Source organism: Mercurialis annua, linkage group LG5, assembly GCF_937616625.2.
Source record: "Mercurialis annua linkage group LG5, ddMerAnnu1.2, whole genome shotgun sequence".
In the NCBI taxonomy this organism is placed as follows: Eukaryota; Viridiplantae; Streptophyta; class Magnoliopsida; order Malpighiales; family Euphorbiaceae; genus Mercurialis; species Mercurialis annua.
This window is the reverse complement of record NC_065574.1, coordinates 46,179,224-46,199,157: the sequence shown is the minus strand read 5'-3', so window position 1 is coordinate 46,199,157 and position 19,934 is coordinate 46,179,224. Positions and strand designations below refer to the sequence as shown.

General features: G+C 33.7%; 2 protein-coding genes and 1 pseudogene across 2 annotated transcripts; 2 read left to right on the top strand and 1 right to left on the bottom strand.

Annotated features, from left to right (window-relative positions):
• Positions 1–94: 94 nt before the first annotated feature.
• Positions 95–6,999, bottom strand: LOC126682846 (ATPase family AAA domain-containing protein FIGL1). Its single transcript, XM_050378610.2, has 13 exons — positions 6,662–6,999; positions 5,843–5,984; positions 4,804–5,196; positions 4,088–4,320; positions 3,488–3,615; positions 3,276–3,394; positions 3,102–3,194; positions 2,187–2,288; positions 1,725–1,827; positions 994–1,077; positions 810–905; positions 585–712; positions 95–275 (listed from the first exon to the last, which is right to left on the bottom strand). Exons 1-13 carry the CDS (start codon positions 6,979–6,981, stop codon positions 174–176), a joined length of 2,043 nt encoding a protein of 680 aa, XP_050234567.1. The 5' UTR covers positions 6,982–6,999; the 3' UTR covers positions 95–173.
• An 816-nt stretch (positions 7,000–7,815) lies between these two features.
• LOC126682848 (nuclear transcription factor Y subunit B-7) lies at positions 7,816–8,692 on the top strand. The gene has a single exon (XM_050378612.2). The coding sequence runs from the start codon at positions 7,857–7,859 to the stop codon at positions 8,421–8,423; it is 567 nt and encodes a 188-aa protein (XP_050234569.1). The 5' UTR covers positions 7,816–7,856; the 3' UTR covers positions 8,424–8,692.
• Positions 8,693–14,150: 5,458 nt separating this feature from the next.
• On the top strand, positions 14,151–17,423 carry LOC130015555 (uncharacterized; annotated as a pseudogene).
• Positions 17,424–19,934: the final 2,511 nt, after the last annotated feature.

Here is a 19,934-nt window from a genome sequence, read left to right as displayed (position 1 = left end):
CCGTTTATTAGTCTACAGGAATATTTATATTATTCAACATTGTTTTTTGAATTGTTACTTCAAATAAAATCTATTTTGAACAAAGAGCCAAGTGTAACAAGGATTAAGAACGCATCTTAACTTTTTTATATTTAGTTTATTTTTCTTATATAACCTATAACGATTACACAACATTAGATTGCTAAGCTTCCAAATTGTTGGTTCCATTTATCATATGTGCCTAATTCGCTCAATGAAACAGAGGGCCTCACTTCGTTCAAAGACATTTCAAAATCCTATATCCAAAGAAGAAAGCTATTTCAATAAAAACGAAAGCACTGTATTTTTATGAATCTATATGATTGATGTGCCCGTAAAATTATGGGTATATTACTATTACCCTCATAAGTTTAGGTCCGAACTACTGTTCTCCCCCTCAATTTTGAAAAATCACTATTAATATAACTGAAACCTCCCTATAACTAAGATGTGAGGGGAAATAGTAATTTCATTAAAATCCATAGGGAAAAAAGTATTCCGGACATAAAATCGTGAAGGTAATAGTAATTAACCCTAAAATTATAGCACGGTACTGTATTGTTTACCTTAAGGGTGACTGGTCTCATATCTTCCTTTTTGAGCTTTGTAATTTCTATACCTTGTTTAAGTGCTTCTCTTAATGGACCCATTGATGCGTCCTTCACTAGGTTTTTCATGTCCGACCCTGAGTAACCTACAAGCATTATAATCCCAAAAACATTATATTTTAATAATTGATTTCAAAAAATCATGAAGAAATGGATTTATTCTGAAATGTATAGATCAGATACCTGCAGTCAGATTGCATATGGTATCAATTTCTTCATCTGATAGCTTAAATAGTCCATCCTTTTCTAGAAGATTACGTGCAATCCAGGCTCTTGCTTCTACATTCAACAATAAGAGGACGTTAGCCTCTTCAATTGATTATTTAGTGAAGAATTTGCAACATATAAACTGCTTTGTGGATTTCACCCGATGAAGGCAGGGGGATATAAAGTCTTTTCGTGAGTCGCCTGCGTGCTGCTTCATCAAGTTCTTGAGGTCGATTTGTTGCTCCTGGATCACACCATCCATTTTATCAAACAACAAATAAACTGCTACAGAGATTTGCACATGTTTAAACAAGCAATAATATTATGTAAGAATAAAAATGTACAATTGAGAACTGACAATGAATTTGACAAGCAACACATACACAATCAACACAATTGCTCTAATATTGAAGAACAAGAATCACTTGATCAAAAGTCAAAAAATGACAGGCAAACGCATTTCCCTTTTTGTTTAATAGTATCATCAATGTTCTCACCATCAGATCCAAGCACAAAGCAAGTGTTATAAGAGAAAATACTGGTACTTGCACAAGTTTTCTCCAAGCCTTTCAGAATTTACTATCATGCCAGATTCTGTTGCTGCATCTGATACTATTACCATGTAGAATTACACAACAGAAGGAAAACGAAGAATCTCTGGCAGTCTAATATACTACCATTCTAAAAGAAGAATATGCCTTAGGTAAGATATTTGAACTATATGATAGTCCTCCAAATAATAGAAACACTAGTGGCCTGATCATCTGGTGAATGGATGAGGCAAAGAAACATGTGATGTACGTGTTTTTCAGAAAAATGTGACCAGGCACTTGCAGATCCATTCAGTAGAGGAGAGAGGAGTAGGGGTAAATTTAAGGCTTGAACCATTACCTATGAGTAGAATTTGCTCACTGCCACTGTCAAAGCCTTCCATTTCAATTAAGAACTGTGTTTTGAGTCGCCTACTTGATTCGTGTTCACCTTCCGACTTACGCTGCAACACATCAAATTCAGCTCAACATCTTATGTACATGGGATAACTGATAATGCATAAAATTTCCAAAAAAAAAATGATAATGCATAAAATCTGAGGCATGCATTGGATGTGGCAACCCTCGGATTAAGTTAGAGATGTGATAAACCATAGCAACAAGACATAAAGTTCCAATAAAATGAATTTAAAAATTAGTTAACATTTTGATTAATGATGCAAATTCTAATTAACATCAAAATCTTCTGTATCAGGTCCTTTATCAGAATAAGAAAATATCACTAAAAATAGTTTAAAATGATCCTCCATCGGATAAAAGTTGCCTGTCAATAGTGCCAGCAACAGATCAGCACAGAGTTTACCTGGGATAACAATGAATCAATTTCATCAACAAAAATTACTGCTGGCTGACGACAACTGGCAACTCCAAACAGGGCCCTCACTAACTTTTCACCTTCACCAATCTGCACTAAAAAGTTATTAAGTTGAAAAAACAAGCAACTCATATAATGCAACAATTAAACTATACAAAATATAAAATCCCATTCTCTCACATTTATTTACCCAGAGAAGTTTTAAGGGAAAAAAGTGAAATTACTGGGATGTAAATATAGTAGGGTGTAGGAGATGTAGTAACTTGAAGTTAAAGATATTTACAGAATGATGCGCGAAGGTCTATTGCTGGCAAGTCTGAACGCAACAATAAATATACTTTCTCCCGACCAGTTCACACAATCAGAAGTTAAAATGTACTTATAGTATAGAGTGTCTAGATGTATTTAATTGGCAGCTTTTTATTTTTCTCATTTCTGTTTTTTCGTTCTGGTAAACAAGAGCTGCAATATTTAGCAGAGTGCAGTCAGGGATCAGAGGATAGAAGCAGAGTCGAGATGGAGGAGAGTGGACTTGAAAAACAAAAATGATTGACGTATAAGTCTACATAAACTTTTGTAGAAATCAGTTGCTTTTGAGGCAAAAGAATTGCTAGTCAGTTTCTTCAAGTTGGATCTTACACAAACCAAAAACTTTCCTTCTAATATAATTAATTATCTTTCAGAGCGTTTAAAAGGAAAAAGTAGATTAGATTATATAAGATCACTTGATTTTTCAGAAGAAAAAAAGTTTCAAATTTCAGGTACATGAAACATGACCAATTGCTACAGTCAAAAAAAAAAAACATGACCAGTTGCTTGATTTTTTTTCTTCCAGAAAATGCAAATTAAGACTGAACTATCATAGATGGAACAAATAAGCCCATAGAGGATAGAGGAACATACCCACTTGCTTGTCAATGAGCTGGCAGATATGTAAAAGAAGGTTGCTTTTGCCTCTCCGGCAATAGCTTTTCCAATCATTGTTTTCCCTGTTCCCTAAAAATGGAAGGAACTGCAGTGAAGCAATATTAAACTAAAGTAAAATTAAAATCTATGATTTGTGGATTCCGTTCATACCGGTGGACCAAAAAGAAGAAGGCCTCTTCCTGGAGAACGACAACCTTTAAATATGTCAGGGCGTAATAGAGGCCATATGACCATCTCAGTCACACATTTTTTAGCATGATCCAGGCCAGCTGTAACATTTGCATTAGAAGATTAAATCTAAGAAATTGCAATTTGCAATAAAATTTGGAATGAAGCACGAAGATTTCAGTAGTTAATGATACCAATATCATCCCACCGCACATTTGGATCCCGGTCCATAATCTCATTACTAATATGCTCAAGAAGACGAGGTTCCAGATTCCTCAATTTCTCGGGAAGTTCACCATCAGGACCACATAACATCTCCAAACTAAATTGAAAGAAAATCAGTTAAAATATTTGATGTATCACGCTTATTGACCAGATTATACTATTCCAGAACTACAAGGAGAAAGATAGAGAAGGGCATACATACGGACTACAAGTATTACAAAAAAGATCTGAAATTGTCCAGGGGTAGCACAGTCCACTATGGCAAGGAAACTAATAATTTCTCCTTGCTCATTTTTGCATTAAAACTTAATAGAAGTTGATATTCAGTGTATTCAGTCAGTGTCATAGCCTCTAAAGCAATCATAAAAAATTTATTCTGTTCCAAATAAGAACACTGCTTAGTTTCTATCCATTATATCAGGACTCTATAGAACAAACTGAGATGATTGCAACTTGAAAGTTCTTCCAGCCCAAAGTAATTCAATTAATATACATCTTATAACATGAAGTCCTACCAAAAAAAATTGTAGCTTTATTTTTGATAGCATGAAAAGTATAATGCATCTTACCATCTCCTTGTTGAGTCATCTAATGCATCATCACTCTTTCCACCAGCTCTTGAGGTCATATTCCCAGTATTGCCTCCATTGGATTTTATAGGAGGAACAAAGTTACCACGAATGCCACGCCGTGGAAAGCCATGTGACCTTACCCCATAGCTCCTGTTTGTGTTATCACTTTGTGGGGAGACAGATGCACTGGGTGATCCCATCAACCCTCGTTTTCTCCTTGTGTCCATTTCCTGTGCCGCAATATAGAAAATATGATCAATCTATCAGCGCTTTAGTTTTCTGTCTCAGTTGTCAATATTATAGTAATGTTTGGCAAGGGCTATTCTATATTTAACCAAATATGCAGAATATGGTGTTATTATTTTAAAGAGAGATGAAATGCGTATGCAAATAGTGACCCAAAAAGCAAGCCTTTTCCTTAAAGTCTCAAATACTCAACGAGGACTAAAGTGATGCTATCAGTTTGAATTCTAGTTGTTATAGATGGAGGAATGGTGCTAATTGTCATCCCGCTAGCTGAAATAGGAGTATTTTCATTATGTTATATTTCTAATCTAAATTAGTTTGAAGCTGAATTTACAGTTAACTAGAGGACTAATTTCCTCTAGAAGTTGTTCATATGTATAGGATATATAGAACAATGATAAAAGTACAAATATGAATAAATCCATGATACTGCGCTTCTTTTGGCTCTTGGAGAAATGAAAAAATACCAGTTTTGCTCGTGCAGTCACAAATCCATTGCCTGAAACATCTGTATCAACTTCTCCATTGCTTGATGGTGACTTTGCACTGTCATTTCTGGGGCTACTGATGTTCTCATGTGAACGTTTTGATCCCAAAGTATTTCCATGTCCAGTTTCTTCATCTTCATTTTTCATGTAAGTAGAGAGACCCTGGCCTTTAGAGTTATTGTGATTTGAGTGAATGCTTTCCACAATCATGCAGTCATCAGAGACTTTACTTTTGGAGTTCAAAAAAGCCTTATTATGTAGACCATTATTTCCTTTTGAGAAGTTGTTCCCATACAAGGATGTCAATTTTTCCTGCATTACAACATCTGACGTCTTGCAGCTCAATGTTTCCCTTCTATCCAGTTGGTCTTCCTGAGGATAAGATTTTTGGAAATTAAAGTTTACGAAGCAGAAAAAATATTCAACCTGATCAGAATTTCAACAAACTGCTATCCTACACAACACAATGCATGTCAGAAAATACATGACCAGGGAAGAGAAAACTAAATACTTCCTCCATACCCTTGAGATAGATTTAATTTCTATCTGGTGTCCTAAAAATATTTATTTGTTTAGTTGTCGGTAGATTTTGGTTGAGTATCATACTATCAAAAACACCCTTATAATCTACACAAATGTCATTGAAAGATATCAAATATTTGCCTTGATTTCGTAACCAGTAACCACAGATATTTAGGAGACTAATAATCAATTTCTTTTTGATAAAATAAAAATAAATAATTTTTGAGTTACATGGCATGAAAGTCATAAGAATGCTTTGATTGTTGTGAGTTAAACTCTATCACAGAGTATAATGGAGAATGCCTTGCCTCAAAAGGAAGGATGTTTTAAAGAAAAAATAATAAATTAACTAAAACTATTCACTTTTATTAATTCATGTGTAAACTAAATTTTTTCCATTAAAAGAGAAAGGAGGAACTTGGAAGCAAGTATTTACACTGCGGGACAGAAATAAGAAAACAAACATTTGCAAAAGCTGATACGTTTCACTTTATACCATTCGATTTAAAGGCCGTTTATAATTATATTGTTGAAGAAGAGCACACAAGTACTTTGACCGCTTAATCTTCTCAATGTCAATATCTGATTTCTTGCTAAAAACACAGCCAGGAGCTCTACCTGCCAGTTCAAATGCTCGCCTAAGCATATATTACCACCATGAAGTCAGAAACCATCCAACACAGAAACAGAGTTTTTAAATCTGAATTACATCTTTGCCATTTTGAAACTAACTAAAAAAATTTCTTCCTTAATATTCTTTATACATTTTTTTCTTGCAAAAGTGTTAGCCCAAAAATTTTAGCAATACTTTCGCATTCCAATTATTTTAAATGAGACAGCTTACAAGTCTCAATCTAGGTAGCACGGACACTTCATTAAACCAACATATCCCGTTTCAGAAACGTTTTGGCCACTTGACGTTTTGGATATGGAAATTCATCTTTTACACAGAAAACCTTAAAATAACACCGCTTCTCCGTATCCGTGTCCAAGTGTCCCGTTTTTCTGTGTCCGTGCTACCTAGGTCTCAATTAGAAGTACATGTTTACATTGAATTTCTCGTTTAAATTCATAGCACTATATCTAATTAGATTTCTAGGGTTCAATTCATTCAACTGAAAAATTGTCTCATATTATTATTTTGCGATAATTAAATTGCATTTCTCCAAACAAGACCTTAACATACTATTTAGTTCAATTTTACAACTAATAGATATTAATTCACAGCGCAACAGTTCACATTCCATAAGATATAAAAAAAACCTAACAATTCACTCTAAATAAATAATTAAATAATCTGTTACAGATAAATTACCGATCGGAATCAGGAACGAGTGATTGGCGAGCTGAGTCGAGCATAGCAACAGCTTGACGGCGAATAGGTCGAGTGAGAGCCTCATCAACGTCGGTGAGAGAATGAGAGTCGATGAAGCCGAGGAGGCGAAGCCCCAATATACGAGCAGCGGAGTAGTCGCGCTTCTCGAGAGCTAAATCAACGCCGAAATGGAGAGAATGAAGCCTTTTTAAATTATCGTCTACTTGCTTTCTCCAGTTCATCGGAGTCTCACCGGGATCTTCCATTTTTGGACTCGACGAAGAAGAAGAAGCAGAAGCTAATTCTTCTTTTCCCGCCATTTTTTTATGTTCTCTTTCCCTCTGAAATGAGGGTTTTTAGTGGGTATCTATATTCTATAGTGTAGCGGAGGAAAAGTTAAAAAAAACGATACTATATTTTGTGTTAATTGCGAAATAGCCACTAAACTATTAAAAGTTATTAGGAAAAATTATGGCAGTGGTGTTTGAAATTTTTTATTCTATTATTTTGGTACTTAACCTTTTATTTGTTTTGACTTAATGTTTTAATTTTTTTTGAAAAGTTTACCAAGTGAGTAATTTATCTAATTTGATCAAACACTACTAACTAACAATATCATTGAAAGCGGGGCGGCCGGTCTCTGAACCGAACTCAGTTCGTTTAAACTTATGGTAATTTGATAAGTCATTTTTACCTGAATATTCCACCAATGAAATCCTAATACAATTAGAATTCTAAGCATTATTCCAACAAGATCTAAAGATAAAAAAATTAAAAAAATTGCTTAAAGTTAAACACCAAATGCATCATTCAATCTGATTTAAGTGTTACGATATATCATTATTACTCGGTCCTCTTTTAAGAATAGATTATAAAATGCAAGTATAATTTAATCAAGAAAAACTATTAAGAATGTTAAAAGTAAACAAGAAATGAAGATACAATCCTAATAATTTATTTTTGGTAAAAGAGCATATGCAAAAACCAAAAATAAAGGCAAATTAAGATAATTAAGTGATATTGTAGTTAATTACAATATTCCCCACTTAGAGAGCGAGTCATAGGCTTAGATGATTAACATCAACCAAGTCCTTTTCTATTTTCCCTCTTCATTTTCCTATTATTATGCCCTCCTTTCAATTTTACTTTAATCTTAAAAAAATTTAATCCATATTTTTTCTGAAAAATAATTATTATGGAGGATGAGAGCAATGAGCATTCCTCAGGTAGTCCGGAAAGTCCAAATTGTTTAAAGAGCAAAAATAAAGAGCAAGATCGATTTCTTCCTATAGCAAATGTGGGCAGAATAATGAAAAAAGTGATTCCGGGAAATGGTAAGATTTCAAAGGATGCAAAAGAAACGGTTCAAGAATGCGTTTCGGAATTCATTAGCTTTATCACGGGCGAAGCCTCCGATAAATGCCAACGAGAAAAACGAAAGACTATCAATGGCGACGATATTATTTGGGCTATAACCACACTAGGGTTCGAAGATTACGTCGCTCCATTAAAATTGTATCTTAATAAATATCGAGAAATTGAAGGCGACAAGTTAAATATTCCGAAGCAACAAAGGTTACACCAAGAGCAAGAACAAAACTATAACAATAATGTTTATTCTTCTACACCCAACACTACTTCTCTTATGTCTCAACAATCTTTTGTTGATCATCAACCATTTTCCTTACCTTTCTCTTCTTCTAACTCTATTCAAAAACAGCTACACCAACAAGATCAAATCGATTCGCTGGGGCATTGGTAAGACATTGCCGAAATATTTATTATAAAAGCGGAACGATCGTTTTCTTTTTTTTTCTTTGTGATTTTTTAAAGAAAGATGTTATTTTGCTTCATGTTATAAGCATATTATTTTGTAAAGTCTATATATTCAATCCACTTCATTCTACTTGTATGGTCTTGTAAGGCTGTAAATAGGATGTATATATTAAATCTTTGCATTATATTAAAAAAAGAGACTGTTCTTCCATGTAACAAAGTTTTTGGTGATTAAAAATTTGAATATTAGTTTTTTATTGCATCTCCAACTTATATCACCGTTTTGGAATAAGTTTTGCATCATTTATATTCATTTCAAATTATAATGCACCAAAGGAACAAAAAAAAGTAATCAAGCATTATTTTGGAGTACAAAATTGTGTATTGTTCGAATTATTGGAATGGTGAAATGAGATTTGTAGTTGGAGGTGAGCTTAGTAAATGAGAGTTTTATGTATTTTTATGGGCTTTAACTAATAAAAATAAATATTTATTATGACTAAATACATAATTATATACATGAATTTGAGTATTTTAATCACCTATACAACAATTCTTTTAAAAATAATCATTTACACATATAAATTAAATGTTTTAGCTATATTAAACACTTCTGTTCTTGTCAGCATTATGTACCCACAAAGACTTAAGCCTGCAATAAATCCTTAAAAAGTATTTGTTTCAAAAAAAAAAATCCATGCGTACCGTTTCTTATCAAGAGATTAATTTAACTAAATTTATTTTTTAATAAATAAATTATAAGACATTTTAGAACTAAATGACTATTCATCAAAAAAAACTAAATGACTCTAATTTTGTTAATAAATTAACACTTTTAGACACTTTACCTTTTTGTTTATAATAAGTAATGTAATGAATGTTACTGGAAATATTTCAAAAAAAATCTTCAAATTTATTTAAATTTTAAGATAATTATTTAAAACTTTAAAAAATCAATAAACGTTTTCAGCAAAAATATAATAATAATTTATAAATTGCCTAACCACTCAACCCTCCAGCCCATTATGCAATTTTTCCGAATTTTAATTAAATTAATCCTAAAAATAAGAGTTTTAACTAATCCTAATACCTCTAAACTTTCGAGTTGAATTACTATTTCCCATTTAATTCAAACTCTGACTCTAGTAAATAGTAATTTAAATCTAACTTAATAACTAGGTAGATTCTACCCTCACCTGATCACAATAAATAGGACCCCCGTACAGCCTAGCCAGAGGTCAGCAAATTTAACCCCGCAGAGCACATACCAAAACCCCCCAGAAATACCCAGTTGGACGAACCCTACACCCTGCACACACACACAAACACCAGTTCTGGAAACAAGCTAGAAAAACTTCAATCACTCAAAAATTGCCATGTAGTACACTGATCCCAAACTGGATTATAAATCTGGATCGACATAAAACAAGTTAGAGACTCAAAACGGTACTTTTGAGGACCTTTAATAATCTCTTGTCACTTTTCATGTCATGTTAATCATAACTGCTGAGTTATTATATTAGGATGCATGCTTAGTCGTTTTTGTTGTTTTTGCCATATACTGCTAAAATTGATATAATCTGACTTTGCTATAATTGCTACGTTAAAACTGATTATAAGCATGTTGATAGGCTGATTTAATGTATTTTGTACGTCATATACAGATTTCAATTGATTCCAATGCTTAGAATGCAGGGTAGGACTGTTATATGTTTTTTTTTTGTCGTGAATATGTTTTTGTTCGAATTGCTATAAAATCAGCTGTTTTAGGTGTTTAATTAGATTTTAAGCACTGTATATTAAACCCGGTAGATGCTATGTCTTTTCCCTGTTTGTTTGTTTGTTTGTTTTTTCCGAGCATTTTTGCATGAAAAATGGACCTGAAACGACGAACCGACGTCCCTGCATCGGAGTGCCGCCACCGTTCCTACTGCTGGCTCCGGCAGTGCATAGTGCCGCCGCTGGCACTATGAGTGGCGCCATGTTCTTCTTTTTTCCTAGATCCTATAATGATTCCCATATCTTTTAAACTTCAATCTGACCATATTTTCGGCTCGTTTAAGCTCGGAATCGGGCCCCGTTTGAGCCCACGAATAATGTTTTAACTGTAGAATCATAATTTTGTGTTGTAATGTGCATGCCCCACTTTTATTCGGGCCTCAAATCCCAATTATGTAACCTATCCAATCAACCGAGCCCATAAGTCCATGATCGACGCGACAAGAAACTTCCAGAAGCAATTCCGAGCTCATCCGAGCTTGGAATCAACCCTGGTTTGAACGAGCATATCCGTATCAACAAGACGAAGAGCTTCCATGTTCTGACCGAGTCCAGATTCCGATCACCTCGACGTCTAAAATGCATCGAGTTCCAGACACTCTGGGCTATGAGGTTAAAAAGTATTTCTAACCTTATATGTTTATCACCTTCCAAAAGCATGATTCAATCCAATATTAACACGCTAAAGGACTAATCACATTAAATTAGCTAAATTAATCAAGTCCATCAAATTACCTAAAAATCATAGGATTACCATGAAAATTTAAATTAGAGGTTGTATAGGTTATTCAAGATGACTTAATTAAATCAATCAAATACTTAGACATCTAGTTTTTAAGATTTATGCATGTAATTAATTCAGACCAACTATCTGTTACTTTTTAGAAACCTCTTATAAGGTTAGATGAATGTGTAGGAGGCTTTACTACTTGCCTCACATGCCAGAATCGAGTCATATGTGTGTCTTAAATTGGGTCCTTTTACTGTTTTCACTTGTATTTAAATTTCCGCAATTTATAATGTGAACTGTATGAATGTTGAGATGAGATATAAAACGAAGAATCATATATTGAAGACCAAATATATGGGATATCTTTTCTATTCGGATGCAAACTCCAATCTAGGAAGATAAGTTTATTCAGGAAGATATTCCTGAATAAGACTTCCTCTTGAATAAGGAATTTATTTCCTATTCAAAAACAATCCTATTAAATAAGAATAACATTCCTATTTGAAGTATATAAGGTATCCTCTCAACTACTATATAAGAAGTTTGAGGTATGTCTGAAAATACAATTCCATTCAGATACACAAAACACTGCTCAACCCTAAACTAACTTTAACATCGAAGAGTTAATCGAACAACCACCGTCCGGTTAACTTCTACCCTATTTTGCAGGTTTATTCACCGAATCAGAAAGAAGACTCCATCAATATATTTTATATTTAAATTAATTTTTAATTTTTTTTTCAATTAAGTTGACTGAAAAGTATCTGAATATGTATTGTAATAGATTTCACAACAAAGCACGAATCTCATGGTAGTTGCAATTATAGGGTAATTATAATAAAACTAAGCTGAGGTTTGAGGTGTTCGTGTTTAACTCGTTATATAAATGAGATACTCATGTCTAGTTAATTTTCGTACGAGCTTGGAATAAGGTGTTCATATTATGCATTTAAAATTTATAGTGTTCATAATATGCATTTAAAATTTATAATGTTCATGTTCGATTCATGTTCAGCTCATATTCATTCATTTAGTTGTTAAAGGAAAGAATACGAGCTCCTCTCATTTTAATTTAAATAATAAATAATTCATCAATGTATAATTGAGTTTATGTATGAGTTAGTTCACAAACTATTTATCGAACTATGCTAGTGGACTCTCTATCAACTTCCTATACGAGCCAGTTCATGAATTTTTAATCGAATTTAGACCATCCACAATGGATAAAATTGTGGAGCTCAATAACCTTTTGTCATTGAGCACTTCCCATTGGGAAGGCTCAATGAACATTGAGCGGTTGGTGATCATCAACCGCTTAATGGTAGGACCCCTCCTTTTTTTTTTAATGAAAAAAGCTGCCAAGATGTTTAATAGTGGGGCCATGCATATGAATTGAGAGTAATTAATCTGAGCAACGGTAAAATAACAACGGTAATATTACCGTTGTTCAATTTTTTTTACTTCTCAAATTTAACTATAAATATGTAATGAGTTTTATTTTATTTGATCAATTTCTCTCGACTCTAAAATTTTAAATTATTAACTCTCTTCAAAAAAAATTCATCTTTTTATGTTTTATATCTTAACAAATAATTATTATTTATTATGGGTGATAATTATACTAAAAATATTTCCAACCCTCCAATTTTAGAGAATTCTTCACCCCCTCAAAATTCAAATCAATTTAATTTTCAAAATTTATCTCATTTTCCATTTCCTTTTCCTAATCCAAATATGTCAAATTTTGGATATCCACCACAAATGCGCAATTCTAGTTCTCTACCAAATTTTCAAAATTCACAAAAAATTTCATATCCATTTCCAATGTTTCCGAATTCAAATTATTTCAGTCCGGCTATAGCAAACCAATATTATAATCCGGGTATGAGAGTTGATATTTCAACACCACCGAGTGAGGAAATAAAATATTTTGATGGCGCCTCCGGTACCAATCAAGAAACACCCAAAAATTCTTCTTCCGATTCACAATTTCCGCCATATTCTACTCAACAAGGGCTTGAAAATATTGATCTCACGAGTGATTCGGTTGAACAAGAAAAGCGTGTTCCATGGAACATCGAGGATGACCGACTTCTTACAAGTTCTTGGCTTAATTTCAACAAGTAGCATTACCAGAAATGCCCAAAATAGCAAGCAATTTTGGAAAAGGATCACCGACTACTTCAACAACAATCGAAAATCAAGGCCATCAAGAGCAAGTAATTTGGTTAAGCAACATTGGTATTGGATGATTCCGATGGTGAATGAATTCAACCAACATTACAATAAATTAGCGGCGGAACATCATAGCGGATGGAGCGATGATCAACTAAAGCAACATGCCCGCGGGCTTTATTTTCAAATTCGTAAAAAAACATGTTGTTCTTGAACATGTGTGGGTTATGTTGAAAGATGATCCAAAATGGAAAGCAAATTGCCCTCCTCAACATGCTTCCAAGAAGACAAGACTTGATGAATCCGGCGCATACACATCTTCATCAAATCCGGATATAAATATCGACATCGATGATAGTGAGGTTAAAATTCGTCTGATTGGTCAAAAGGCTGCAAAGGCGGCAAAGGCAAGGGGTAAAAAAAAGGATAAGGCAACGAGCAAACAAAACGAAGAAACTAATGAAGAAAGGTGGGAGAAATACAATAAAGCTCAACAAGACAAAATAGCGGTCATGCAAGAGTTAGCAAGGGTTCATGAACATCGTATACTTACCATGGATACGAGTAATATGAATCCGGAGCAACTTGAACATCATTATATGATTGTGGATGCTATTAAAGCTAAATATAAACCATGATAGTTATAATATATATTTTCATGTAACTTTAACTTTATGTAATTTTATTTTTATATAACTTTAAGTTTCTTAAATTTTAATTTTTTGTAATTTCAAGTTTCTTTAATTTTATTATTATGTAATTTTAATTTTATGTAATTTCAAGTTTCTTTAATTTTAATATTATGGAATTTTATTTTTAAATACCTTTAACTTTAACTTTATGTAATTTCAAGTTTTTGTAATTTTAATATCATGAAATTTATAAAAGTAACTGTTGTAAAAGTAGTTTTAAAAGTAGCCGTTGTAAAAGTAGCCGTTGTAAAGTAGCCGTTTTAAAAGTAGTTGTTGTAAAAGTAGCCGTTTAGAGAACATATATATATAACCATACAAATGAGATGTTTCCCATAATCATCCACCACACCATATTTTCCATACATATTTTTGAATTCCCAAATCATAGCCTACAAAATGGATCCTTATGATCTAGAACAAATAACAAAGCTTTTAGAAGACGAAATGATGGATAATAGTGATGAAGAAATGTTTAAAATGTTGCAAGAATGGGATCAGCAACAAAGTGAGGCATCCGACAGCCGTAGGCGGAGTCGAACGTATTATAATCGAGAACGTGAAATGGGACATGATCGACTCTTCAATGATTATTTTGCCGACAATCCAGTTTACCCGGCAAATATTTTCCATCGAAGATTTCGAATGCGAAAAGAGTTATTCCTTCGTATAGTTGAATCTCTTCAAAATCATTCAGAGTACTTCCAAATGAGGGTTGATGCAACGGGCAAAAGAGGACTTTCTCCGCTTCAAAAATGCACTGCTGCTATTCGTCAATTAGCTTATGGCGCTCCAGCTGACAGTTATGATGAGTACATAAGAATTGCTGAAACCACTGCAATCGAATGTTTATTCAATTTTTGTAGGTGCATGATGGAGATTTTCTCATCCAAATATTTGAGAAAGCCTAATGCTGAGGATGTTGAACGCTTATTGCATTTGCATTCGGAGCGCCACGGCTTTCCTGGGATGCTTGGGAGTGTTGATTGTATGCACTGGAAATGGAAAAATTGCCCAGTTGCATGGAAAGGCCAATTTACTCGAGGTGATCAAAGATCTCCAACAATTATGCTAGAAGCAGTTGCATCAGTAGATCTCTGGATATGACATGCATTTTTTTGATTTTGCAGGATCTAATAATGACATCAACGTGCTCAATCAATCTCCATTATTTAATGACATTTTAAAAGGATATGATCCAGAGGTTCATTTCACAGTAAATGGAACACAATATTCAAAGGCGTATTATATGACTGATGGAATCTATCCGGATTGGGCAACATTTGTTAAGAGTTTTGTATATCCGGAAGACTAAAAAAGGATTAAATTCAAACAAATTCAAGAGTCTGCAAGAAAGGATGTTGAGAGAGCTTTTGGTGCACTCCAATCTCGATGGACAACAGTACGTGGTCCTGCCCGTTTTTGGCATAGAGAAAAGTTGAAAGATATAATGTATACATGCATTATATTGCATAATATGATTGTGGAGGATGAAGGAGATACAATAAGAAATTGGAATGACGACGAAGTAGCACCACCGATACCCGTAAGCCAAGGATCTATCCAAGACTTTCAACATTATCTTCAGAGAAATGCGGAAGTATGATAGGAGTAAAATACTCCTATCTACTAGGGTGTTCTAGCGCTTTTATGCTATTTTCATAGTGTTTTAAGATGAATTGAGTACCTTATTACGTGCTTTACCTTTTCAGGGCATTTGAGTGTTTTAGAGCGGTTTTGGCTAAAGGAAGCGAAAGAATCGTCAAGAAAGCAAAGAAAAGAAACCTTCGAGAAGCCAGAAGCTTGTCTCGATCGAGACAGGCACAAGAGGAAGTGTCTCAATCGAGACAAGGCCAAGATTTCAGGCAGTAGCTTCTGAGCTACTAGTGTCTCGATCGAGACACACTCTTTTAATGAGTGTCTCGATCGAGACAAGGGTTAAATGATGGGCTCAGATATCGAATTTTGAAGAACCAAGACTTAAGCCCACTTTCTTATTTGGCCAAACACCCATGTAATAGGATGTCTTTTATTTCCTTTTTGGGAGTACTATATAAACCCTTTTATCTCTATTTTTAGGTCATTACCTCATTATTGTAGAATCAACTAAAACGTATAGAGAATTTCCTTTTGCTCTAGAGAATATTTCTAGTGTTAGTGTTCTTGATACATTTCCAGATTTTGGGATTTATACCCACTTTAATGCAAGTTTTTATGATTCAATCTTCATTATCTTGTTTATGTTAGTGTTCTACTTTCCAATTAAGGTAATCTATCCTATTTCCAATATTCTTATTAGTTATTACCTTGTGATTAATGTTAGAGTAAATATGGTTGGCTAAACTCTTTGTTTGGGGGTTGTTAATTTAGGTTGTTAGTTGATTGGAATTGGGTTTGTGATTGGATTGTGTTTGTTTTGGCACTGTGTTCTTAATGCCTAGGTTAGTGTGATCTATTAACATAGGATTTTGTCTAATTAATTAGGCGAGGGTCAATTAATTAGACGGAATTGATTAATCATGAACCTAGGACCCAATCACGCGAGGGCGGTTTAGGGATTAGGTGGTCTTTTAAGTTTTCTTGATTAATTGTAATTTGCTAGTTTAGTCGATAACTAATTATGCTAGGGCAATTAAGTTATCGGTTGATTAGTTAATTGCAATTTTCCTAGTTTTAGACTCGACAGAGCGGAACTTAGGGCCTTCGAATAGCTTGACCCAAAACCGGCGCCATTCAACAATCCCGACTCTAAGATACTACCAATTTAAGCTAGCAAACCTTGAACTTACCTTTATTATTGTTTCAATCTTTAAGTTACATAGTTGATTGTTTGGTTGTTATTGATAGATTAATTATTGTTTACCTTATTATTAGTCCGTAGTTATTAATCCAAATCAATTGTTTGTTGCTTTCCGAATTGGAATTCAAGATCCGTATTCGTTTACTTTAAACCCCTTGTCCTTGTGGGTTCGACCTCGACTTGTCGAGTACTACAAGTTAGTGAGTGAAAATTCTCTAACAAAGTACGCGATCGCGAAGTACACCATCGTCTCCGATCGGACTTGGTCGAACATATTTGACAACATTTCGGAAAAAATAAAAATCAGTAGTACTTTTATTTTAAGTTAGTGTTTTTAATTGAAGTATTTTATGTTATTTTATTTGAAGTATTTAGTTTTATTAAAACAATTAATGATTTATGTATTTTTTCTATTAATATGTTTTTTTATCATTAGTTATCAATTACTTTATTCATTATTATAATATATTATTATATTTAAAATATATTATTTATTATGTTTGGTGTATTATTTTTAATAATTTATAACGTATTTTAAAAAATAATTTAAGTCATACGTAATTATTTGTACATAATTAAAAAATTATGAGTAGAATATATTTTTAATAAAGAAAGTATATGTAATTAGGGTGGGTCCCTTATTAGTTTGCTTTTTTTTTTAAACGTTATTAGTTTGCTTTTTAAAGTCTAACTATTGTGGAAGATTGTATAATAAAGATTGAGTTTAATGGAAAGCTGACGTGGCATCTCATCAAACTCAAAAACAGTTTGACCATTGTGGATGCTCTTATATACGAATACCTTCACGGATAATTAAATACTATACTTATGTTATGCTCGATTAAATAAAGAGGAAATTACACCATTTATCAAAAAAAATGAAAATAATTATAAAACTACATGTTGACTTTTTTTATTTACAAAAATCTTAATAATATTTATAAAAATACAAAAAAATAAAAACTAATATCAAACATACGGTGTATACTGTGGGTATAATGTCAGTATACTAATAAACTAACATTATATCAACATTATATAAACATTATACCAAAATTATACCAACACTATACATACTGCGATTTTATTAATATTAAATAAAAAAAATTACCAAAATTACATCAAATTGTATACTAAAAATTAAATTACTAATATACCAAAATTATACCAGCAGTACACCAAGAGTGTACACGTCAAAATATACTGAAATTTTATTATTACTTCAACATTACACCACATCGCATACTAAATATTACCCTAACAATATATTAAAATTATAACAATATACAAATTCTCTAGTTTATTACCAACTATAGTGAAAAATGTTGGGTTTTATAGGTTTATAACGCAGCGGAATTTCAAAAATTTATCTAAAAACCCAAACCAGGATCCATGTAATTCGAATTAACAGAATAATTACTTACTTGTATGTCGAATTCAACAGCAATGTAGGAAGGAAGGGGCTAATAATCACCGACGGTCCTCGACTTTTACCCCAAACTTCCCAAAACCCCCTATACTTTCAAAAGCTTCCCTAAACCCCCCAACCTTTGTGGCGGCGCCATTCACGGCCCTTATAGACGAAAATACCCCTCAGCGCCGTCATTTTTTGGCGGCTGTCATTTAAAAAAAAAAAAAAAATTGGCGGCGCCATGTCAGCTGACACTTCATCAAAATACACTAAAAATTTGAAAAACCCAAAATACCCCCAAATTAATATTTGAAAAAAAAATCTACCCTAACCAAAATCATCAACCCAACACCCAACCCACCCGACCCATCCCACTCGGCCCAACCCATCCGACCTCTCCGGTCGTCTTTTCAGGTGAGAAGACGACCGGAGCAGGTCGCCTTCTCACCTGAGAAGACGACCTGCTCCGGGTCGTCTTCTCACCTGAGAAGACGACCCAGCTGGGTCGTCTTCTCGTCTTCTCAGACGAGCTGAGAAGACCAACCGGTGGTCTTCTCAGCTCGTCTGAGAAGACGCTTGAAGGAACAGTCCGTTCCTTCAAGATCTGTTCTTGAAGGAACAGATCGTTCCTTCAAGAACGGATCTTGAAGGAACATATCGTTCCTTCAAGATCTGTTCTTGAAGGAACGATCTGTTCCTTCAAGAACAGCTCTGTTCTTGAAGGAACAGATCGTTCCTTCAAGAACAGATCTTGAAGGAACGATCTATTCCTTCAAGAACAGATGCCCGGAGGGCGGCGGCCGACGGTGGTGGACTATGGCGGCGAGCTACGGTGATTGAAAAATTGACCGGGTGGGTTAGGTTCGATTGGTGTGGTTCGATTTGATTGAGTGTTTAGGGGTATTTTGGGTGTTTCAATTTTTTTTTTAGATATTTAATGACGTGTCAGTGGACACCTGGCGCCGTTTTTTTTTTTTTAAATGACAGCCGCCAAAAAATGACGGCGCTGAGGGGTATTTTCGTCTATAAGGGCCGTGAATGGCGCCGCCACAAAGGTTGGGGGGTTTAGGGAAGCTTTTGAAAGTATAGGGGGTTTTGGGAAGCTTGGGGTAAAAGTCGAGGACCGTCGGTGATTATTAGCCGGAAGGAAGGAGGTGGTTCACTTTGTTGATACCTGGCCTCGGATCAGAAACGCCTCCAAAAGAACGCGTCCTCTACGAGTATCCACACGAACAGACCTTAGCCAAAACTAGTGCTTGTGTGCTAGCACTATTGCTTCACAAGCAATTTCGAATTTTAGTGATTTAGTGAATAATGAATTTCGTGATTCTCAAACCCACTGCTTAATGAGTATTTATAGTGATAAATAACACTAGGGTTTGAGACAAATTCGAATTTCAATCTCATTGCAATTCTACAAGTTTATGTTTATCAAAAACTCCTTTTTGATAATTATCCATATATATTAATTACTATATTTATTATCTTCCAAAAATAATAAATTAAGGAAAACACTTATCCTTAAATTTCGAATTAATATATATATTTATTAATATATATACATTACGAATTATATATATATATATATATATATATATATATATATATATATATATATATATATATATATATATATATAATTAATCACTTAATCACATTGGGCTTGTACAACCCATAACTGTTTTGGGCCTGTTTTTAGTGTGCGACCCTGTAGGTTCATATAACGTTGGCAGTAGGCTCGAAATCCCTATTTCAGCCCACAAGTCATAAGTGGCCTCTAGCAAGACATTATGACTACCCAAGTTATATGAATATCGATATTCCGATTTAACTATTTACAATAATATTTTAATCCCTTTGTCTCTCGATATCCAGATTGAATATAAGGCATAGTTATGTCATCCTTATAACAT